At 43.4% G+C, this 25,048-nt stretch overlaps 1 protein-coding gene across 1 annotated transcript; it reads right to left on the reverse strand.

Moving 5' to 3' along the window:
• Window positions 1–8,163: 8,163 nt before the first annotated feature.
• LOC306928698 (uncharacterized protein) lies at window positions 8,164–24,504 on the reverse strand (the record flags this gene model as incomplete). Its single annotated transcript, XM_079508968.1, has 8 exons — window positions 8,164–8,489; window positions 9,932–10,777; window positions 11,821–11,928; window positions 13,543–14,151; window positions 15,954–16,664; window positions 18,755–19,465; window positions 23,658–24,368; window positions 24,459–24,504. The coding sequence occupies 8 exons, from the start codon at window positions 24,502–24,504 to the stop codon at window positions 8,164–8,166; spliced, it is 4,068 nt and encodes a 1,355-aa protein (XP_079365094.1).
• Window positions 24,505–25,048: the final 544 nt, after the last annotated feature.

Consider the following 25,048-nt stretch of genomic DNA (forward strand, 5'->3'; position numbering starts at 1 on the left):
ATGTAGGAATAGTAGTATGCCAAAGTTTGTGCTATTGCCATTGAGAATGCATTGGGCGTTTAAGTTAAACACAGGGAGGAAATATGACAGCAAACTGCCTGTCATATTTTCTCCCTATTCCAAAGCCCCCCCAGGTACATTATATATTTAAAGTATATTTTACACAAATGTTGTATTGTGATGTTTTTTTATTAGGGACCAAGAAGTCACACAGTGCCTTTGGTCACTTATTGTTTTTGTGTTTATTTTTCTTCTCCTTCTCCTTCTCCTTCCGCCAAAAATAGCTGTTCTGACTGAATGGTGCAGTCGGTTTTCGCGAAACCCGGTAATCTGGTAGTGGGCCATGCCAAACGGTGAATATGCGAAGCCCAAGACGATTGGCCAAATGGTGGCGCTATAGCGCTCAATTGAAAATGCTAACTTTGAACGTGCATAGCTCATGAACCGTTTGACCGTTGGCAATGACACTTTGATACACATATGTGTCTCCTCATGCTGAACAACTTTTGTGTTCTGACTTTTGACCTCTGACCTTTAGATCACCCGCCATTTTGAATTATATGAAAAACAGTTCAAGTGTATCTGCTCCCAGGAGCTTTGATCAAAATGCACGAAAACTTGTACACGTGAACTTTGGACCTATACAGACAAATAATCATAGCACATTTTTGTTAAGTGCAAAAAATTAAGTTTTTATGAGCCAATGAAAATTGCTGGTTTGTGAAAATTATTCTTCTGCCTCTAATACACACATATGCTTATGTCACTTTACAGTATAGTAGAGGGTCATGCCTCTATAAAGACAGTAGAATAGAGGGGAGCCTCTATAAAGACAGTAGAATACAGGGGAGCCTCTATAAAGACAGTAGAATAGAGGGGAGCCTCTATAAAGACAGTAGAATAGAGGGGGGCCTCTATAAAGACAGTAGAATAGAGGGGAGCCTCTATAAAGACAGTAGAATAGAGGGGAGCCTCTATAAAGACAGTAGAATAGAGGGGAGCCTCTATAAAGACAGTAGACTACAGGGGAGCCTCTATAAAGACAGTAGAATAGAGGGGAGCCTCTATAAAGACAGTAGAATAGAGGGGAGCCTCTATAAAGACAGTAGAATAGAGGGGGGCCTCTATAAAGACAGTAGAATAGAGGGGGGCCTCTATAAAGACAGTAGAATAGAGGGGGGCCTCTATAAAGACAGTAGAATAGAGGGGAGCCTCTATAAAGACAGTAGAATAGAGGGGAGCCTCTATAAAGACAGTATAATAGAGGGGGGCCTCTATAAAGACAGTATAATAGAGGGGGGCCTCTATAAAGACAGTAGAATAGAGGGGAGCCTCTATAAAGACAGTAGAATAGAGGGGGGCCTCTATAAAGACAGTAGAATAGAGGGAAGCCTCTATAAAGACAGTAGAATAGAGGGGAGCCTCTATAAAGACAGTAGAATAGAGGGGAGCCTCTATAAAGACAGTAGAATAGAGGGGAGCCTCTATAAAGACAGTAGAATAGAGGGGGGCCTCTATAAAGACAGTAGAATAGAGGGGAGCCTCTATAAAGACAGTAGAATAGAGGGGAGCCTCTATAAAGACAGTAGAATAGAGGGGAGCCTCTATAAAGACAGTAGAATAGAGGGGGGCCTACTCTATAATGACAGTAGAGAAAGCTACTTTTATCCAGGCTATAAGAGGTAGAATCTCCTGATGTTGTCTCTGTGTGGAACTCAAGTCAAACTGAACTCTGTTCTTCATGCCTGCTTTTTAAACAGGTGGAACAAACCAAGTACAATGACAGTAATTGGCTTCAATTAAGTCAAACCAAATGGCGAAACAATTAAAGGCCCATGGTGTTTGTTCTATTTTACCCAATGTAAATAAAAAAATCACATCCGTGTGAAGTGAGGGGCACTCATCATACATCATCTCATTCCGGCCAATCAGAATTTGCGTCCCCACCTTCGTCTTCAATGTTTGTGTTTACACAAACACTCAAAACTGTCCATTCATTGTCAATGGGAATGTAATGTTGTGTAGGACAAAGCTTATGCACACACACCAGCAGAGGGGCTATCGTCCCTAAAAACATCATTATATTGAAGTTCAGCAATAGGCCTACATGGAAACTTCTTTAAAAGAAAAAATAGATATCATGGGAAAACCAATCTGTGAAAAACATGGGAATTATTTAAAGGGATTGTGACATAAAAATAAATGTTTTTTTAATTTCAATTGAACCCACAAATCCTGAACTTTTAACATTCAGTAGATTTTCTGTGGTCTGGGGTTTTCTGGCTCTGCTGTTTTATTGCAGCTCAAAAGGCTTCCAAACCCCAGAGAAAACTCCAGACCACAGAAAATCCACTGAATGTTCAAAGCTCAGGTTTTGTGGGTGTGATTGAGGTCATGAAACCTAAAAGAAAAATCACACCTGTGTGAAGTGATGGGCACTCTTATCATCTTACAACATCAAGGAGGGAATTCGGTATAACTTGGTGATGTAACGATGATGTAATGGTGCTGTAACGATGATGTAATGGTGATGTAACGATGATGTAATGGTGATGTAACGATGATGTAATGGTGATGTAATGATGATGTAAAACAAACATTACATTCTCTTTATTGTTAATGGGATGTAATGTTTGTGTTGGTGACTAAACATCACCATCGGCCAAGGAGCAAAGTGATGTGGCCTTATTTCTTACTACCTTAACGAGCTACGTTATAGTAGTAATTGACAGAAAATATTTTCCATTTTTTTCTTCAAAGATTTTCGAAAATACCATACAAGCTCACAGTGTGGCAGAAAGTAACGTGAGTACCTTTAACAGTTTAATAAAATACCAGAGCGAGTGCTCTGGTCTGCACGTACTTATTATTATTAATCTAGACATGTATCCACTAATCATAATCTAGACATGTATCCACCAATCATAATCTAGACATGTTTCCACCAATCATAATCTAGACATGTATCCACCAATCATAATCTAGACATGTTTCCACCAATCATAATCTAGACATGTATCCACCAATCATAATCTAGACATGTTTCCACCAATCATAATCTAGACATGTATCCACCAATCATAATCTAGACATGTTTCCACCAATCATAATCTAGACATGTATCCACCAATCATAATCTAGACATGTATCCACCAATCATAATCTAGACATGTTTCCACCAATCATAATCTAGACATGTATCCACCAATCATAATCTAGACATGTATCCACCAATCATAATCTAGACATGTATCCACCAATCATAATCTAGACATGTATCCACCAATCATAATCTAGACATGTATCCACCAATCATAATCTAGACATGTATCCACCAATCATAATCTAGACATGTATCCACCAATCATAATCTAGACATGTATCCACCAATCATAATCTAGACATGTATCCACCAGTCATAATCTAGACATGTATCCACCAATCATAATTGTCTCCACCAGGCCGAAGGCATGGGGAGAGAGTATGTTTTGCACTCCGTCCGTCCGTCCGTGTGTCCGTCCGTCCGTCCGTCCGTGTGTCCGTCCGTCCGTGTGTCCGTCCGTGTGTCCGTCTGTGAACAGCTAATCTCTGGCACCGTTGGCTTGATCGCAGCCATACTCTGCACACACACTCCCTGAATGCCAGAGCTGAACCTCTGCCCCAAAGTTTTCACATTGGCCTGTTATAGCGCCACCAGGAGGCCGCTTTGTGCAAAACAAATGTTTTGACAGTACACCTACAGATTTTGTCCAAACATTACGCAAATTGGTACACAGTCTCTCTAGAGCCATTCAACGAAACCGGTCTTTCAGATTTTTCACACTCCATCCTGATTGGCTAAAATTGGCTTCCAAAGTTCGCAGGAGTACTCCGTTTCAAACAAAATGCTGCAAATCATGAACACATGGTGTGATTTCCGTGAAATTTTGCACGCACATTCCCACTAGGTCGAGGAAGAAATGCCACTTGAATATTTTCAACTCAGCCTCATGGTGGCTCTATAACTGGTCGATTTGTGTTTTACCTATAACTGCACCGATCTGTGTAAAACCATGTATGCACACTCCCTAGAGGCCAAGGAAAAACCTTTGCCTGGAATTTTTCACATCTGCTCTTTATAGCGCCACCAGGAGGCCGACATGTAAAACACATTTTCTAATATTACTCCTTCAGATTTTATCCAAATTTCACGCAAATCGGTACACATGCTCTCCATAGTTATGTGATCATGTGATTTGTTTGATTTCTCATAATTATCCATCCTGATTGGCTACGATTGGCTTCTAAAGTTTTCAGGAGTAGCCCGTTTGGTACAAATCGCCACAACTCCTCAACGCAGCGTCCGATTGCGGTGAAACTGTGCATGCCTATTCCCACTACTAGACACTACTATGTTGAGGAAGAAATGCCACTTGACAGTTTTCAAATCAGCCTCATGGTGGCGCTACAACAGGCCGCGTCTCACACACACACACACACACACACACACACACACACACACACACACACACACACACACACACACACACACACACACACACACACACACACACACACACACACACAATTTATATTACTCCTAAACATTTTGCCAAACATCACACACAATCCTATCCTCCTGGTGGAGACCTGTGCCCAGAAGGGCACTTTTTCTAGTCTAGACATGTATCCACCAATCATAATCTAGACATGTATCCACCAATCATAATCTAGACATGTATCCACCAATCATAATCTAGACAGCTCTAAATTATCACAATCATCACTATTGTTCGTTACTTGATATCAACTCTATTCACGTAAACCCACAACATGACGACATCATGGAAATAAGGCCCTTTTATTTTTATCAAGCAAAGATAGCACATTGTGAAAGGACATTGGCATACGATAAAAACAAAGATAACACATTGTGAAAGGACATTAGCACACGATAAAAACAAAAGTAAACATATAAAACAACAAAACTAAATTCTGCTTCTCCAAGTTTAGGGACAAAAAGCAGAGCTTTCCTCCAGACGACCTGAGAGGTCTGGATGGTTCATGATGTCAACACAAGATCTATAGATCTATAGAAGACGACCTGAGAGGTCTGGATGGTTCATGATGTCAACACAAGATCTATAGATCTATAGATCTATAGATCTATAGAAGACGACCTGAGAGGTCTGGATGGTTCATGATGTCAACACAAGATCTATAGATCTATAGAAGACGACCTGAGAGGTCTGGATGGTTCATGATGTCAACACAAGATCTATAGATCTATAGATCTATAGATCTATAGAAGACGACCTGAGAGGTCTGGATGGTTCATGATGTCAACACAAGATCTATAGATCTATAGATCTATAGATCTATAGAAGACGACCTGAGAGGTCTGGATGGTTCATGATGTCAACACAAGATCACAATGTATTTTGGCCCCGAAACCACTTAAAGATTTATAAACCAGTAGCATTTTAAACCATTTAAAGCTTTATAAACCAACAGTAGCATTTTAAACAATTCACAGCTTTATAAACCAACAGTATTATTTTAAACCATTTAAACCTTTATAAACCAACAGTAGCATTTTAAACAATTCACAGCTTTATAAACCAACAGTATTATTTGAAACCATTTAAACCTTTATAAACCAACAGTAGTATTTTAAACAATTCACAGATTTATAAACCAACAGTATTATTTTAAACCATTTAAACCTTTATAAACCAACAGTAGCATTTTAAACAATTCACAGATTTATAAACCAACAGTATTATTTTAAACCATTTAAACCTTTATAAACCAACAGTAGTATTTTAAACCATTTAAACCTTTATAAACCAACAGTAGCATTTTAAACAATTCACAGATTTATAAACCAACAGTAGTATTTTATAGATTCTTTGACAGGCAGTGTTAAGTTATGATCTCTTGTTAAGTTAAGTTGTTACTCAGTGTTAAGTTATGATCTCTTGTTAAGTTAAGTTGTTACTCAGTGTTAAGTTAGGATCTCTTGCAGCTTAACGTTAAAATGCATGCGGAGAAAACGAGATGAACACTTTTATCCAAGCCTGGCATTTTATTCATGGGGCTGTGCACACATCATTCTCACGGTGACACAGCCCTCACTGAATGTTTTATTGATCTGTGCACACATCATTCTCACGGTGACACAGCCCTCACTGAATGTTTTATTGATCTGTGCACACATCATTCTCACGGTGACACAGCCCTCACTGAATGTTTTATTGATCTGTGCACACATCATTCTCACGGTGACACAGCCCTCACTGAATGTTTTATTGATCTGTGCACACATCATTCTCATGGTGACACAACTGGAGTCCTCACCGGAACTAAACACTCAACAACTGGAGTCCTCACCGGAAGTAAACACTCAACGACTGGAGTCCTCACCGGAAGTAAACACTCAACAACTGGAGTCCTCACCGGAAGTAAACACTCAACGACTGGAGTCCTTCCAACACTCAATGACTGGAGTCCTCACCGGAAGTAAACACTCAACAACTGGAGTCCTCACCGGAAGTAAACACTCAACAACTGGAGTCCTCACCGGAACTAAACACAACAACTGGAGTTCTCACCGGAAGTAAACACTCAACAACTGGAGTCCTCACTGGAAGTAAACAATCAACTACTGGAGTCCTCACTGGAAGTAAACACTCAACAACTGGAGTCCTCACCGGAAGTAAACACTCAACAACTGGAGTCCTCACCGGAAGTAAACACTCAACTACTGGAGTTCTCACCGGAAGTAAACACTCAACTACTGGAGTTCTCACCGGAAGTAAATACTCAACTACTGGAGTCCTCACCGGAAGTAAACACTCAACAACTGGAGTCCTCACCGGAAGTAAACACTCAATGACTGGAGTCCTCACCGGAAGTAAACACTCAACGACTGGAGTCCTCACCGGAAGTAAACACTCAACAACTGGAGTCCTCACCGGAAGTAAACACTCAACAACTGGAGTCCTCACCGGAACTAAACACTCAACAACTGGAGTTCTCACCGGAAGTAAACACTCAACAACTGGAGTCCTCACCGGAAGTAAACAATCAACTACTGGAGTCCTCACTGGAAGTAAACACTCAACTACTGGAGTTCTCACCGGAAGTAAACACTCAACTACTGGAGTCCTCACCGGAAGTAAACACTCAACAACTAGAGTCCTCACCGGAAGTAAACACTCAACTACTGGAGTTCTCACCGGAAGTAAACACTCAACTACTGGAGTCCTCACCGGAAGTAAACACTCAACAACTGGAGTTCTCACCGGAAATAAACAATCAACTACTGGAGTCCTCACCGGAAGTAAACACTCAACAACTGGAGTTCTCACCGGAAGTAAACACTCAACTACTGGAGTTCTCACCGGAAGTAAACACTCAACAACTGGAGTCCTCACCGGAAGTAAACACTCAACAACTGGAGTTCTCACCGGAAGTACACACTCAACAACTGGAGTCCTCACCGGAAGTAAACACTCAACAACTGGAGTTCTCACCGGAAGTAAACACTCAACTACTGGAGTCCTCACCGGAAGTAAACACTCAACTACTGGAGTTCTCACCGGAAGTAAACACTCAACTACTGGAGTTCTCACCGGAAGTAAACACTCAACAACTGGAGTCCTCACCGGAAGTAAACACTCAACAACTGGAGTTCTCACCGGAAGTAAACACTCAACTACTGGAGTCCTCACCGGAAGTAAACACTCAACTACTGGAGTTCTCACCGGAAGTAAACGCTCAACTACTGGAGTCCTCACCGGAAGTAAACACTCAACAACTGGAGTCCTCACCGGAAGTAAACACTCAACTACTGGAGTCCTCACCGGAAGTAAACACTCACCAACTGGAGTCCTCACCGGAAGTGAGTTAGCATGCCAGGCTAAGACGTAGGGTTAGCATGTCAGGCTAAGACGTAGGGTTAGCATGTCAGGCTAAGACGTAGAGTTAGCATGTCAGGCTAAGACGTAGAGTTAGCATGTCAGGCTAAGACGTAGGGTTAGCATGTCAGGCTAAGACGTAGGGTTAGCATGTCAGGCTAAGACGTAGGGTTAGCATGTCAGGCTAAGACGTAGGGTTAGCATGTCAGGCTAAGACGTAGGGTTAGCATGCCAGGGTTAGACGTAGGGCTAGCGTGTCTGGCTAATCGGTAGGCGGTGGCTTCAGCTGCAGAACGTCAAGAAGGTTATGATCCAGCTTATTGATCACTTCAATCATGAATGAACTGGGCTTGTTTCCCTTTTTACGCACCATGTCGATAACGAGGCGTGCTTTGTCTTGTGTGAGTCTTTCCGCCGTGACGGTGTCCAGTTCTTCATCAGTGATGATGTCTTCATCCAGAAGTTCGTCCAGAAGTCTTTTCAAGGTGGGGCCTGAGATTCTTTGGATGAACTCCTTCCTCATGGTCTTCAGCCTGTTCTCTGCTCCTGGGATGATCTGGGTCGGATGTTGCTGAGTTGCAGAAGCACCTTGAAGAAGGAGGATTCATTTTAGCATTAGTGGTGTAACTATTAAATGGCCAAGATATTAAAGCACAGTTATATTGTGGTAGGCTTGGGTTGTATAGTCACATTGTCTTAAATAATGGAACTAGTCCAACTGGTGAGGTAGGCTTGGGTTGTATAGTCACATTGTCTTAAATAATGCAACTAGTCCAACTGGTGAGGTAGGCTTGGGTTGTATAGTTAGTCACATTGTCTTAAATAATGGAACTAGTCCAACTGGTGAGGTAGGCTTGGGTTGTATAGTCACATTGTCTTAAATAATGGAACTAGTCCAACTGGTGAGATAGGCTTGGGTTGTATAGTCACATTGTCTTAAATAATGGAACTAGTCCAACTGGTGAGGTAGGCTTGGGTTGTATAGTCACATTGTCTTAAATAATAGAACTAGTCCAACTGGTGAGGTAGGCTTGGGTTGTATAGTCACATTGTCTTAAATAATGGAACTAGTCCAACTGGTGAGGTAGGCTTGGGTTGTATAGTCACATTGTCTTAAATAATGGAACTAGTCCAACTGGTGAGGTAGGCTTGGGTTGTATAGTCACATTGTCTTAAATAATGGAACTAGTCCAACTGGTGAGATAGGCTTGGGTTGTATAGTCACATTGTCTTAAATAATGGAACTAGTCCAACTGGTGAGATCTCTTACTCTGTTGGTCCGGTGATTAGAAATTAATCATCTAAAAATAGTCTCCTCATTGACTTACATTTTAAGTAAATCAGCTCTCAAAGTCACTGTTTTAGCACACAAAGCAAGGCAAAGACAGATTATACCAATGTCTAACATCACAAAACCCTGAACTGCTTTTGTTCTTTATTTTTTACGTCAACTACCTGTTGGTTTTATTATTCCATTTGAAGATCCAGATCCATGGATACAGACATAGCTAAATCAATATGAAATTACATTCTTTTTTTTCTTCTAAAAAACAAAAACAAAAACAAAAGAACTTACTGGGTTTTGTGATGTTATACATCGTCACAAGGTTGTATTTGCCATCATTTATGTGTTAATTAAAAGTGTGACTTTGAGAGCCTTTGATGTAAGTCGACGAGGAGACTGTTTCTGGATTATCAATGTATAATCAACGAGAACATTTGAATTGTTCCATGATGACTAGCCAAGACAAATACGGTTTGAAATATATCCACTGTGGAGGTGGTTTCACGTTTCTGCATTTTAAAAAGGAAGGCACATCTGGTCATATGTTTTGACATTTTCTGCAGGGAGTATTGTTGTGTGCACGGCACCTTACTTTACACCAAATGGAATTATTGTCAGTAGAAATAGAAGTTTTGGGTTTTAACATAATGTAATATAAAGTAATGACATGAAAGTGGACACATCGTCAGTATATATAGTAGCATCGTGATCACATGTTTTGAAAGAGTAACATGGTTTCACTCACGTTTCTGTTCTGCCTCCATCTGTCTCTGGGTGATCTTCTCCAGTTCACTCTTAATTTCTTTCATTTGAGCTGCGAGCATGTCTGCGTGGTCACTCTGAGCCTGTTGTTCCTGGATGCGTTTCTGTTCCTGAGTCTTACTGTCGGTCATCTCTTTGATGGTGTCTTCTTTTTGTTTCATTTGAGCAGCGAGCTTCTCTGCGCGGTCCTTCTGGTCCTGGGCCAGTTTTTGTAGATCTCTCTTACTGTCCTCCATCTCTTTGATGGCGTCTTCTTTTTGTTTCATTTGAGCAGCGAGCTTCTCTGCGCGGTCCTTCTGGTCCTGGGTCAGTTTCTGCTGCTCTCTCTTGCTCTCCTCCAGTAGAGCTGTGAGTTTCTCTACTTGGTCTCTCTGCTCCTGCTGGTCTTGGATCAGTTTTTGTTGCTCTTGGTCCCTCTGGTCCTGGGCCAGTTTTTGTAGATCTCTCTTACTGTCCTCCATCTCTTTGATGGAGTCTTCTTTTTGTTTCATTTGAGCTGCAAGTTTCTCTGCATAGTCCTTCTGGTCCTGGGTCAGTTTCTGCTGCTCTCTCTTGCTCTCCTTCAGTAGAGCTGTGAGTTTCTCTACTTGGTCTCTCTGCTCCTGCTGGTCTAGGATCAGTTTTTGCTGCTGTTGCTTGCTCTCTTCCATCTCTTTAATGGTGTCTTCTCTTTGTTTCATTTGAGCTGCGAGCTTCTTTGCGTGGTCCTTCTGGTCCTGGGTCAGTTTCTGCTGCTCTCTCTTGTTCTCCTCCATCGCTGTGATGGAGTTCTGCAGTTCTCTCTCTCTCTCCTTCATTTGAGCCGTCAGCTTCTGGACTTGGTCGCTCTCTAAAGTTGGAAGAAAAATGTTAAGTTGTTAAGCCAAACAAAAAAAAAACTGCAGAAGAACCTAAGTCCTAAAGACCCAAATCGCTGCTCTGCGTCACATTTAACATCCTGGAGAGGATAATCCAACGCCGCATAGAGCTAGTGGTGGAGCCACACCTTCAGAGGGAACAGGATGGTTTCTAGTGTTGGAGCCACACCTTCAGAGGGAACAGGATGGTTTCTAGTGGTGGAGTCACACCTTCAGAGGGAACAGGATGGTTTCTAGTGGTGGAGCCACACCTTCAGAGGGAACAGGATGGTTTCTAGTGTTGGAGCCACACCTTCAGAGGGAACAGGATGGTTTCTAGTGGTGGAGCCACACCTTCAGATGGAACAGGATGGTTTCTAGTGGTGGAGCCACACCTTCAGAGGGAACAGGATGGTTTCTAGTGGTGGAGCCACACCTTCAGAGGGAACAGGATGGTTTCTAGTGGTGGAGTCACACCTTCAGAGGGAACAGGATGGTTTCTAGTGGTGGAGCCACACCTTCAGAGGGAACAGGATGGTTTCTAGTGGTGGAGCCACACCTTCAGAGGGAACAGGATGGTTTCTAGTGGTGGAGCCACACCTTCAGAGGGAACAGGATGGTTTCTAGTGGTGGAGCCACACCTTCAGAGGGAACAGAATGGTCCAGCAGGGCAGGTCAACAGTGGATCAGTTAATACTGCTCACAAAATACGTGGAAGAAAGCTTCCAGTCCAAAGAGAAAGCTGGGTAGTTCTACTGTAGTTCTACTGGACCTGACACCGTCTGGGTAGTTCTACTGTAGTTCTACTGTAGTTCTACTGGAGCTGACACCGTCTGGGTAGTTCTACTGTAGTTCTACTGTAGTTCTACTGGACCTGACACCGTCTGGGTAGTTCTACTGTAGTTCTACTGTAGTTCTACTGGAGCTGACACCGTCTGGGTAGTTCTACTGGAGCTGACAGTCACATATGACTACACATACAACCTACTGGAAACCACAGCAGGGATGGCAGTGGCTCAGTTTGAACAGCTCTCACCTGCTGGGACAGATGAGGATGCTCCACCTGGTAGGACAGACGAGGCTGCTCCACCTGGTAGGACAGACGAGGCTGCTCCACCTGGTAGGACAGACGAGGCTGCTCCACCTGGTAGGACAGACGAGGATGCACATTCATTCACATTAATTTAAAATTACATCTGGTCACAGTAGTGGTTTTCTGTGTGTTGTAGAACAACTGACTGCTAGGAGGATGTCATACTGTGTAGAACAACTGACTGCTAGGAGGATGTCATACTGTGTCTGTAGAACAACTGACTGCTAGGAGGATGTCATATGGTGTAGAACAACTGACTGCTAGGAGGATGTCATACTGTGTCTGTAGAACAACTGACTGCTAGGAGGATGTCATACTGTGTAGAACAACTGACTGGTAGGAGGATGTCATACTATGTAGAACAACTGACTGCTAGGAGGATGTCATACTGTGTAGAACAACTGACTGCTAGGAGGATGTCATACTGTGTAGAACAACTGACTGCTAGGAGTATGTCATACTGTGTAGAACAACTGACTGCTAGGAGGATGTCATACTGTCTAGGACAACTGACTGCTAGGAGGATGTCATACTGTCTAGGACAACTGACTGCTAGGAGGATGTCATACTGTAGAACAACTGACTGCTAGGAGGATGTCATACTGTCTGTAGAACAACTGACTGTTAGGAGGATGTCATACTGTGTCTGTAGAACAACTGACTGCTAGGATGATGTCATACTGTGTCTGTAGAACAACTGACTGCTAGGATGATGTCATACTGTGTCTGTAGAACAACTGACTGCTAGGATGATGTCATACTGTGTCTGTAGAACAACTGACTGCTGGGATGATGTCATACTGTGTCTGTAGAACAACTGACTGCTGGGATGATGTCATACTGTGTCTGTAGAACAACTGACTGCTAGGATGATGTCATACTGTGTCTGTAGAACAACTGACTGCTAGGAGGATGTCATACTGTGTCTGTAGAACAACTGACTGCTAGGAGGATGTCATACTGTGTCTGTAGAACAACTGACTGCTAGGAGGATGTCATACTGTGTCTGTAGAACAACTGACTGCTGGGATGATGTCATACTGTGTCTGTAGAACAACTGACTGCTAGGATGATGTCATACTGTGTCTGTAGAACAACTGACTGCTAGGATGATGTCATACTGTGTCTGTAGAACAACTGACTGCTAGGAGGATGTCATACTGTGTAGAACAACTGACTGCTAGGATGATGTCATACTGTGTCTGTAGAACAACTGACTGCTAGGAGGATGTCATACTGTGTCTGTAGAACAACTGACTGCTAGGATGTCATACTGTAGAACAACTGACTGCTAAGAGGATGTCATACTGTAGAACAACTGACTGCTAGGAGGACTCCCAGAATTATCTGTATTTGGCTTCCGACCCCCATCTGAAAATATGTACATTACATTTCCCCTTCATTGTCAATGGCGTAAAAAAAAAAAAAACTAAAAACAAACATTAAACCTGTATATAGGAAGGGCTAGCGCCCCTCAAAAACATTTGCTCTAAAATAATACATATTCAACGATTTGCACCACATTTTCACGATCTTTCAAAAATAGCAGATCTACAAGCTCGTAGCGCGGCACCGAGTAGATCTGCTATTTTTCAATAGCTAAAGTATAACATAATGCTTAAAACACCAAAAGGGGTTCCTGTCCTGAATGGGTTAAATACTCACTGGCAGGTGTTGGTGCTGCTGGACTTCCTGTTCCACAATGACCATTTCCTGCCACCATCTCCTCTATGTTCTCTAACAGCTGTGTGACCTGAGTGTCATCACCTCTGTTCTCATTGTTGAAGACATGATACCTGTTCCCACATTTCTCTACCAGGCTCTGGAGGGCCTCTCCTTCACTCTCAATGAATCTACCTCCTAGACAGTCTCCAAAGGAGAACAGTATCATAGTGTGATCCCACACTGACTCACTGAGAAGCTGCATGTGTTCCTCCATGTTTTTATACCAATCAGCTGGATGTGACCTATCTGCTCTTATAGCCAGGAGGAGAGCATGTGGACCTGGAGGACACAGAGATGAACTAACAACTATCTCCTGTTTGATCAGCTCAGGTGTTTCATTTAGAGGGTCCTCAGCCCACCATCCTGGAGTGTTGACCACAGTGACATGTCTCCCTGCTACGTCTCCCTGTCTCTTCTCACACTGAGCTGTTCTCTCTAAACTAAACTGCTCTGATTCTGAACCCAGGATGGTGTTTCCTGATGAACTCTTCCCTGAACCTTTATATCCCAGAAGTGTAATTCTCATCTCTGACAGATAGAGGTCATCACCTGAAATATAAGAAAGAATAATACATTAAACGTGTGCGTGTGTGCGTGTGTGCGTGCGTGCGTGCGTGCGTGCGTGGCTTCCGACCCCCATCTGAAAATATGCAGTTCCACGGACCCCCCAGAAGCAACGACTTGAGTTAAAAACATTTGCTCTGAAAGAATACATATTCAATGATTTGCGCCACACTTTCACAATCTTTCAAAAATAGCAGATCTACAAGCCCGTAGCTCTTCTATTTTTCAATAGCTAAAGTATAACATAATGCTTAAAACACCAAAAGGGGTTCCTGTCCTGAATGGGTTAAATACTCACTGTCAGGTGTTGGTGCTGCTGCGTGCGTGCGTGCGTGCGTGCGTGCGTGCGTGCGTGCGTGCGTGCGTGCGTGCGTGCATGTGGCAGTGAGGTGTTTTTATGTTAGGCTGTACTTGGTTCAATCAATGTTGCCATGTCTGCTTATCGTAAGTGACTTTAGGCTTTTTTTCCTATCTTGTTTTAGCCTGGTTAATAAACCAGACCGAATCAGCCGTTGGCAAAAAATTGCCTACCAGCGGATTACGGTCTGGCGAGGCTCAGTAGCACGCCTCTTTCCTACAACCGAGAACAGGTCGGACCAATCGGGACACGGTATGCAATATGGGCGGGCTTTGGTACAGTGACGTTCAATGCTTGAGACTTTTGACTGACAGTAGCTCTGACCAATTGCGTCAAAGAGAAAATGTTTGAACCCGCCCCCCGGGAAATTAAATCCAAGTGGAGCCAGCCCAGACTAATATACCGCGACAGTGTTGTGTGATATTAGTCTGGCTTATTAGCCAGGCTAATCTTGTTTAACTATCCCTTTAAAGCAGTGGTTCTCTAACATGTTCCTGTATTTGTCCACAGACCTCCATCTGAACATAGATTTAGAGGTTTATTTTGAAAACACACTAGCAGATCTACAAGCTCACTACGTGTCACATCATGACGCGGGGTGAGCTTGTAGATCTGCTATTTTCAAATGGTTGACTAAAACTAGTCTAACATTTCAACTAAAACTAGACTATAGAATAAAAGTCGACTAAAATAGTTATCATTGACTAAAACTAGTCTAGTAAAACTAGACCTGACGTCGAAATTTAAAAAAAAGTCTTCTGAAAGGATATATATTCAAAGATTTGTGCCGCATTTTTACAATTTGTAAAAAATAGCAGACCTACAAGCTCGTAGCGCGCCACTCGGTGGCACGCTACGCGACTATAGAATAAAAGTCGACTAAAATAGTTATCATTGACTAAAACTAGTCTAACATTTCAACTAAAACTATACTATAGAATAAAAGTGGACTAAATAGTTATCATTGACTAAATCTAGTCTAACGTTTCAACAGTTTTTGTTAACTAAAGCTGTGGAACCGTGGAATAAATGTCGACTAAAATAGTTATCATTGACTAAAACTAGTCTAACGTTTCAACAGTTTTAACCCATTCAGACCTGAAATAAATATATAGAAATAAAAGGTCTTCTGAAGGAATATATATTCAAAGATTTGTGCCGCATTTTTACGATTTTTCAAAAATAGCAGACCTACAAGCTTGTAGCGCGCCACTCGGTGGCGCGCTATGAGCTTGTAGATCTGCTATTTTTCAATAGCTAAAGTATAACATAATGCTTAGTTAAAACACCAAAAGGGGTTTCCGTTCAGAATGGGTTAAATGTGTTGATGTGTTTCCATGGTGATCATTGATTAAACAGTCCAGCTGTGTCTGTGTAGCTGAGACGTGTGTTCGTGACAGATGTGATTTCAATGTAAATAATGACATACCCATCTTTGACCTGATGCTCGCTCGTTGTTTCTTCACCTTCATCTGTCGTCGTGTTGCTCCCTCATCCTGGGTTCTCCTTTTCTTCTCAGTCTCCTCTAACACTCTTCTGTCTATCTCGAAACAGCCTCCTTTCTCTCCTGCCACCATCTGCTCCATCTTCTCTAACAGCTGTGTGACCTGAGTGTCATCACCTCTGTTCTCATTGTTGAAGACATGATACCTGTTCTCACATTTCTCTACCAGGCTCTGGAGGGCCTTTCCTTCACTCTCAATGAACTGCTCAATGGATCTACCTCCTAGATAGTCTCCAAAGGAGAACAGTATCATAGTGTGATCCCACACTGACTCACTGAGAAGCTGCATGTGTTCCTCCATGTTTTTATACCAATCAGCTGGATGTGACCTATCTGCTCTTATAGCCAGGAGGAGAGCATGTGGACCTGGAGGACACAGAGATGAACTAACAACTATCTCCTGTTTGGTCAGCTCAGGTGTTTCATTTAGAGAAGCATTAATCCACCATCCTGGAGTGTTGACCACAGTGACATGTCTCCCTGCTACGTCTCCCTGTCTCTTCTCACACTGAGCTGTTCTCTCTAAACTAAACTGCTCTGATTCTGAACCCAGGATGGTGTTTCCTGATGAACTCTTCCCTGAAACTTTACATCCCAGAAGTGTAATTCTCATCTCTGACAGATGGAGGTCATCACCTGAAATATAAGAAAGAATAATACATTAAACGTGTGTGTGTGTGTGTGTGTGTGTGTGTGTGTGTGTGTGTGTGTGTGTGTGTGTGTGTGTGTGTGTGTGTGTGTGTGTGTGTGTGTGTGTGTGTGTGTGTGTGTGTGTGTGTGTGTGTGTGTGTGTGTGTGTGTGTGTGTGTGTGTGTGTGTGTGTGTGTGTGTGAGAGAGAGAGTAAGTAAGTAAATGTTATTTATAAAGCACTTTTCAAAACAAAGTTACAAAGTGCTGTACAGTAAAAACAACAATATAAACAATCAAGTTAAAACAAGGCACAAAGGAGCAAACACAACAAAGAATAAGAGCAGAAACACAAGTTGACAACAATGATGGTCAAAATAAAAGTTCACAAGATAAAATGTAACCTAAATAAGTGAGTTTTCAACAAGACTTTGAAACCCTCGACAGACTCTGCATTTTTAATTGAAAAGGGTAGGGCGTTCCACAGTGTGGGAGCAACTACTGCAAAGGCCCTGTCCCCCTTGGTTTTCAGCTTTGTCACAGGGATATTCAGGAGGCCTTTGTCAGAGGACCTGAGAGGTCTTACATTTGGTTTTGCCACCAGTAAGTCGGTGATATAAACTGGGGCTAGGCCATGTAGTGCTTTATAGGTTGTTAAAAGGATTTTAAAATTGATTCTGGATTTGATAGGGAGCCAGTGGAGTTCAGCCAGTACCGGTGTTGTGTGTGTGTGTGTGTGTGTGTGTGTGTGTGTGTGTGTGTGTGTGTGTGTGTGTGTGTGTGTGTGTGTGTGTGCGTGCGTGCGTGCGTGCGCGCGTGCGCGCGCGCGGCTGGCTTCCGACCCCCATCTGAAAATATGCAGTTCCACGAACCCCCCAGAAGCAACGACTTGAGTTAAAAACATTTGCTCTGAAACATTTGCAGATCTACAAGCCCGTAGCTCTTCTATTTTTCAATAGCTAAAGTATAACATAATGCTTAAAACACCAAAAGGGGTTCCTGTCCTGAATGGGTTAAATACTCACTGTCAGGTGTTGGTGCTGCTGCGTGCGTGCGTGCGTGCGTGCGTGCGTGCGTGCGTGCGTGCGTGCGTGCGTGCGTGCGTGCATGTGGCAGTGAGGTGTTTTTATGTTAGGCTGTACTTGGTTCAATCAATGTTGCCATGTCTGCTTATCGTAAGTGACTTTAGGCTTGTTTTTCTATCTTGTTTAACTATCCCTTTAAAGCAGTGGTGCTCTAACATGTTCCTGTATTTGTCCACAGACCTCCATCTGAACATGGTTTATTTTGAAAACACACTAGCAGATCTACAAGCTCACTACGTGTCACATCATGACGCGGGGTGAGCTTGTAGATCTGCTATTTTCAAATGGTTGACTAAAACTAGTCTAACATTTCAACTAAAACTAGACTATAGAATAAAAGTCGACTAAAATAGTTATCATTGACTAAAACTAGTCTAGTAAAACTAGACCTGACGTCGAAATTAAAAAAAGTCTTCTGAAAGAATATATATTCAAAGATTTGTGCCGCATTTTTACAATTTGTAAAAAATAGCAGACCTACAAGCTTGAGTGGCGCGCTACGCGACTATAGAATAAAAGTCGACTAAAATAGTTATCATTGACTAAAACTAGTCTAACATTTCAACTAAAACTAGACTATAGAATAAAAGTGGACTAAATAGTTATCATTGACTAAATCTAGTCTAACGTTTCAACAGTTTTTGTTAACTAAAACTGTGGAACCGTGGAATAAAAGTCGACTAAAATAGTTATTGACTAAAACTAGTCTAACGAATATATATAATATATTCAAAGATTTGTGCCGCATTTTTACGATTTTTCAAAAATAGCAGACCTACAAGCTCGTAGCGCGCCACTCGGTGGCGCGCTATGAGATTGTAGATCTGCTATTTTTCAATAGCTAAAGTATAACATAATGCTTAGTTAAAACACCAAAAGGGGTTTCCGTTCAGAATGGGTTAAATGTGTTGATGTGTTTCCATGGTGATCATTGATTAAACAGTCCAGCTGTGTCTGTGTAGCTGAGAAGTGTGTTAGTGACAGATGTGATTTCAATGTAAATAATGACCTACCCATCTTTGACCTGATGCTCTCTCGTTGTTTCTTCACCTTCATCTGTCGTCGTGTTGCTCCCTCATCCTGGGTTCTCCTTTTCTTCTCAGCCTCCTCTAACACTCTTCTGTCTATCTCGAAACAGCCTCCTTTCTCTCCTGCCACCATCTGCTCTATCTTCTCTAACAGCTGTGTGACCTGAGTGTCATCACCTCTGTTCTCATTGTTGAAGACATGATATCTGTTCTCACATTTCTCTACCAGGCTCTGGAGGGCCTCTCCTTCACTCTCAATGTACTGTTCAATGGATCTACCTCCTAGATAGTCTCCACTGGAGAACAGTATCATAGTGTGATCCCACACTGACTCACTGAGAAGCTGCATGTGTTCCTCCATGTTTTTATACCAATCAGCTGGATGTGACGTATGTGCTCCTATAGCCAGGAGGAGAGCATGTGGACCTGGAGGACACAGAGATGAACTAACAACTATCTCCTGTTTGATCAGCTCAGGTGTTTCATTTAGAGGGTCCTCAGCCCACCATCCTGGAGTGTTGACCACAGTGACATGTCTCCCTGCTACGTCTCCCTGTCTCTTCTCACACTGAGCTGTTCTCTCTAAACTAAACTGCTCTGATTCTGAACCCAGGATGGTGTTTCCTGATGAACTCTTCCCTGAACCTTTATATCCCAGAAGTGTAATTCTCATCTCTGACAGATGGAGGTCATCACCTGAAATATAAGAAAGAATAATACATTAAACGTGTGTGTGTGTGTGTGTGTGTGTGTGTGTGTGTGTGTGTGTGTGTGTGTGTGTGTGTGTGTGTGTGTGTGTGTGTGTGTGTGTGTGTGTGTGTGTGTGTGTGTGTGTGTGTGTGTGTGTGTGTGTGTGTGTGTGTGTGTGTGTGTGTGTGTGTGTGTGTGTTCTCCATGGATCGCCACCTTGCCGTGGTGGAGAACCTTGCGTGTTCCAATGAACCTGAGAGCGATGCCGTCGGGAGCTTAGTTTAGCTCCTGGTAGGGTCACCCATGGCGGTAAGGTCGAGGGGGAGGTTCCAGACAAAGTGCGATCCAAAGACCCCAACGGCGGAAGTGGCGGAGGATGACACAGTAAGTCACAACGGCACTGAAGGCGGATGAAGGCTGCAACAGAGGGTGGTCTCCAGTCGTCATGGACTCCATGCCATTGGATTCAGGCCCCTCTCTGCCAAGGACCGTGTGGTGGCTGCAGGCGCATCAGTCTCCCCACGTAAAAAGATGTCACGCGCAGGCGTCCTCCTGAAAGGAACCCATTCATTCTACATACTGGACATTAAGAAGACCTGTGTCGTCCAGGAAGAGGTAACGGGGGCAGGACAGTGAAGTCTGGCAGTTCCTAGCCACAACCTGGCACACAGGCGGTGGGTGTTTAGTTCAGTCGCTAAGCTCTTGGACTGAGGCAGATAGAGCTTTTCGGCAGTGACACGCACGACTGAGCAGCCCTATTCAGGGTCCACTCTGCTCACCCCAGTAGGGGAAGGGGTTAGAAAAGGTACCCTAAACATAGCCTGCCTCACAAAATCCTGTCTGGAATACCGCATCCAGAGGGATCACCAACACGCGGTCAGAAACAAAAACTAAAACAATTACGTATTGGAGACTCCAATACTCCAATACGTAAAAAATTACGTATTGGAGCCTGGAATGTGCGGACCCTCACAGACAACCAAGCCAGTGATCGACCTGAAAGAAGAACTGCTATCGTCTCCAGAGAGCTAAGGAAGTTCCAGATTGACATTGCAGCACTCTCCGAGACCCGACTGGCTGATGAAGGGCAGCTGAAGGAGGAAAAGGGCGGATATACTTTCTTTTGGAAAGGAAAGCCTGCAAATGAGCCACGAATCCATGGTGTGGGTTTTGCTATTAAGAACTGCCTCATTAACCACCTCCATGAACTCCCTGTGGGCATCAACGAGCGCCTAATGACCATACGTCTGATGCTTGCCAGTAGTCAGATGGCCACCGTTATTAGTGCCTACGCACCAACACTTGATGCACAGGATGAAGTAAAGGAGGCCTTCTATGCTGACCTGGACAAAATTCTATCTGAAGTTCCCAAGGAGGACAAGCTAATCCTTCTGGGAGATTTCAATGCCAGAGTGGGACGAAACCACCACCTATGGAGGGGCACGTTGGGAAGAGAGCAATGACCAGTGCAGACGACTGCTGGACTGACCATCGCCTCATTCGCTCCATCATGTCTATTCGCTTAATGCGGAAAAGAAGGGTGCAGAAAGGACAGAGCCGGCCAAAGCTTAACATCGACTTGTTGGGTGACACCACCTACCAACAACAGCTGCAGGATGCTCTTAGCACAGCTTTGCCCAAACAGTACCCGGAGGATACTGAGACACACTGGGGCATACTGTCCACTGCCATCATGAACTCCTGCAAAAACATCCTTGGTCACAAAAAGCGGAGACATCAAGACTGGTATGATGAGAATGACACAGAGATTCAGAAACTCATTGACTTCAAGCGGCAAACTTTCATCCATCTTATCCGCATTTGCGAAAGCATACAAACAGCTTGGTCTGGCCATTAACATAAAAAATACCCAAATCCTCCACCAACCACCACCAAACAGCAGTACACCTGTCCTACCCCCCAACATCTCCATCGACAACATCAAACTGGAAAATGTGGACCACTTCCCATACCTCGGCAGCCTCCTATCCTCAAATGCTGTCATCGATGATGAAATACACCATCGCCTCAGTTGTGCCAGTGGCTCTTTCTCAAGGCTAAGGAAGAGAGTCTTTGAGAACCGTGACCTCCAACCAAAGACCAAAATCTTGGTATACAAAGCTGTGGTGCTCCCCACCCTTCTGTATGGGTCAGAGGCCTGGACCACATACAGCAGGCACATAAAGGCACTTGAGACGTACCATCAGAGGTGTCTCCGGAAAATCCTCAGGATTAGCTGGGAGGACCGACGCACTAACACCAGCGTCCTGGAGGAGGCAAACGTTCTCACCATCACTGCCACCATTGCCCAAAACCAGCTCAGATGGACTGGCCATGTTGTCCGCATGCCTGACTCTCGCCTCCCAAAACAAGTCCTGTACTCCCAGCTTGTTAAAGGGAAACGGGCCCCGGGAGGTCAAAAGAAGAGGTATAAGGACAATATTAAAACAATCCTAAAGAAGTGCCACATTGACCTCAAAGCTTGGGAAGACAAGGCAACAGACAGGACGACCTGGAGAAACCTTGTCCGTGAGGGTGCTGCAAAATATGATAATGACCTCCGCCATGCTGCACAGGACAAGCGCAGACTCAGAAAGGAGAGAGCATCCAGTAAACCGGTCCAACCCAAACCCACCACTACATTCCCCTGTCCACACTGCACCAGAATAATCGGGTCCAGAATCGGCCTCCATCGCCACCTGACGACCCACAAGGACCAAGAAGGAGGACAGTCATACTCGGATACGAGTGACCGCCGATGATGGTGTGTGTGTGTGTGTGTGTGTGTGTGTGTGTGTGTGTGTGTGTGTGTGTGTGTGTGTGTGTGTGTGTGTGTGTGCGTGTGCGTGCGCGTGCGTGCGTGCGTGTGCGTGCGTGTGTGTGCGTGCGTGCGTGCGTGCGTGCGTGCGTGCGTGCGGCTGGCTGGCTGGCTGGCTGGCTGGCTGGCTGGCTTCTGACCCCCATCTGAAAATATGCAGTTCCACGGACCCCCCAGAAGCAACGACTTGAGTTAAAAACATTTGCTCTGAAAGAATACATATTCAATGATTTGCGCCACACTTTCACAATCTTTCAAAAATAGCAGATCTACAAGCTCGTAGCGCGGCACCGAGTAGATCTGCTATTTTTCAATAGCTAAAGTATAACATAATGCTTAAAACACCAAAAGGGGTTCCTGTCCTGAATGGGTTAAATACTCACTGTCAGGTGTTGGTGCTGCTATGTGCGTGCGTGCGTGCGTGCGTGCATGTGGCAGTGAGGTGTTTTTATGTTAGGCTGTACTTGGTTCAATCAATGTTGCCATGTCTGCTTATCGTAAGTGACTTTAGGCTTTTTTTTCTATCTTGTTTAACTATCCCTTTATAGCAGTGGTTCTCTAACATGTTCCTGTATTTGTCCACAGACCTCCATCTGAACATAGATTTAGAGGTTTATTTTGAAAACACACTAGCAGATCTACAAGCTCACTACGTGTCACATCATGACGCGGGGTGAGCTTGTAGATCTGCTATTTTCAAATGGTTGACTAAAACTAGTCTAACATTTCAACTAAAACTAGACTATAGAATAAAAGTCGACTAAAATAGTTATCATTGACTAAAACTAGTCTAGTAAAACTAGACCTGATGTCGAAATTAAAGAAAAAGTCTTCTGAAAGAATATATATTCAAAGATTTGTGCCGCATTTTTACAATTTGTAAAAAATAGCGACTATAGAATAAAAGTCGACTAAAATAGTTATCATTGACTAAATCTAGTCTAACGTTTCAACAGTTTTTGTTAACTAAAACTGTGGAACCGTGGAATAAAAGTCGACTAAAATAGTTATCATTGACTAAAACTAGTCTAACGTTTCAACAGTTTTAACCCATTCAGACCTGACGTCGAAATAAATAAAAAGGTCTTCTGAAGGAATATATATTCAAAGATTTGTGCCGCATTTTTACGATTTTTCAAAAATAGCAGACCTACAAGCTCGTAGCGCGCCACTCAGTGGCGCGCTATGAGCTTGTAGATCTGCTATTTTTCAATAACTAAAGTATAACATAATGCTTAGTTAAAACACCAAAAGGGGTTTCCGTTCAGAATGGGTTAAATGTGTTGATGTGTTTCCATGGTGATCATTGATTAAACAGTCCAGCTGTGTCTGTGTAGCTGAGAAGTGTGTTATGTGATTTCAATGTAAATAATGACCTACCCATCTTTGACCTGATGCTCTCTCGTTCTTTCTTCACCTTCATCTGTCGTCGTGTTGCTCCCTCATCCTGGGTTCTCCTTTTCTTCTCAGTCTCCTCTAACACTCTTCTGTCAATCTCGAAACAGCCTCCTTTCTCTCCTGCCACCATCTGCTCTATCTTCTCTAACAGCTGTGTGACCTGAGTGTCATCACCTCTGTTCTCATTGTTGAAGACATGATACCTGTTCCCACATTTCTCTACCAGGCTCTGGAGGGCCTTTCCTTCACTCTCAATGAACAGCTCAGTGGATCTACCTTCTAGATAGTCTCCACAGGAGAACAGTATCATAGTGTGATCCCACACTGACTCACTGAGAAGCTGCATGTGTTCCTCCATGTTTTTATACCAATCAGCTGGATATGACAGATCTGCTCTTATAGCCAGGAGGAGAGCATGTGGACCTGGAGGACACAGAGATGAACTAAGAACTATCTCCTGTTTGATCAGCTCAGGTGTTCCGTTTAGATCATCATTCATCCACCATCCTGGAGTGTTGACCACAGTGACATGTCTCCCTGCTACGTCTCCTTGTCTCTTCTCACACTGACCTGTTATCTCTAAACTAAACTGCTCTGATTCTGAACCCAGGATGGTGTTTCCTGATGAACTCTTCCCTGAAACGTTAGGTCCCAGAAGTGTGATTCTCATCTCTGAGAGTTTCTCACTAGAACCTGGAAATACATGTCATAAATGATCTCATATTACTTTAGAATTGTAATTAATCAGAACAATATTATCATATTAATCATTGATTGGTTAACCTGAAGATGAGGTCATCTTTGCCCGTCTCTTGAACATCTTCTTCATCTTGTCATGTGACCAGAAATCTAGGAAAATAAACGTCACAAAGATTATCATTAATATATGAACGTGCACGCACGCACGCACGCACGCCTCATTGGCCACTGGGACTCATTTGCATAAATACGTAGACGCCTCATTGGCCACTGGGACTCATTTGAATAAATACGTAGACGCCTCATTGGCCACTGGGACTCATTTGCATAAATACGTAGACGCCTCATTGGCCACTGGGACTCATTTGCATAAATACATAGACGCCTCATTGGCCACTGGGACTCATTTGCATAAATACGTAGACGCCTCATTGGCCACTGGGACTCATTTGAATAAATACGTAGACGCCTCATTGGCCACTGGGACTCATTTGCATAAATACGTAGACGCCTCATTGGCCACTGGGACTCATTTGCATAAATACATAGACGCCTCATTGCCACTGGGACTCATTTGCATAAATATGTAGACGCCTCATTGGCCACTGGGACTCAACACCGTAACCAATTAGCTACAGTAGTGGTTCCCAAACCTTTTCATCTCAAGGACCCCC

The sequence above is a fragment of the Electrona antarctica genome (assembly GCF_951216825.1).
Source record: "Electrona antarctica genome assembly, chromosome: 8".
NCBI lineage: Eukaryota > Metazoa > Chordata > Actinopteri > Myctophiformes > Myctophidae > Electrona > Electrona antarctica.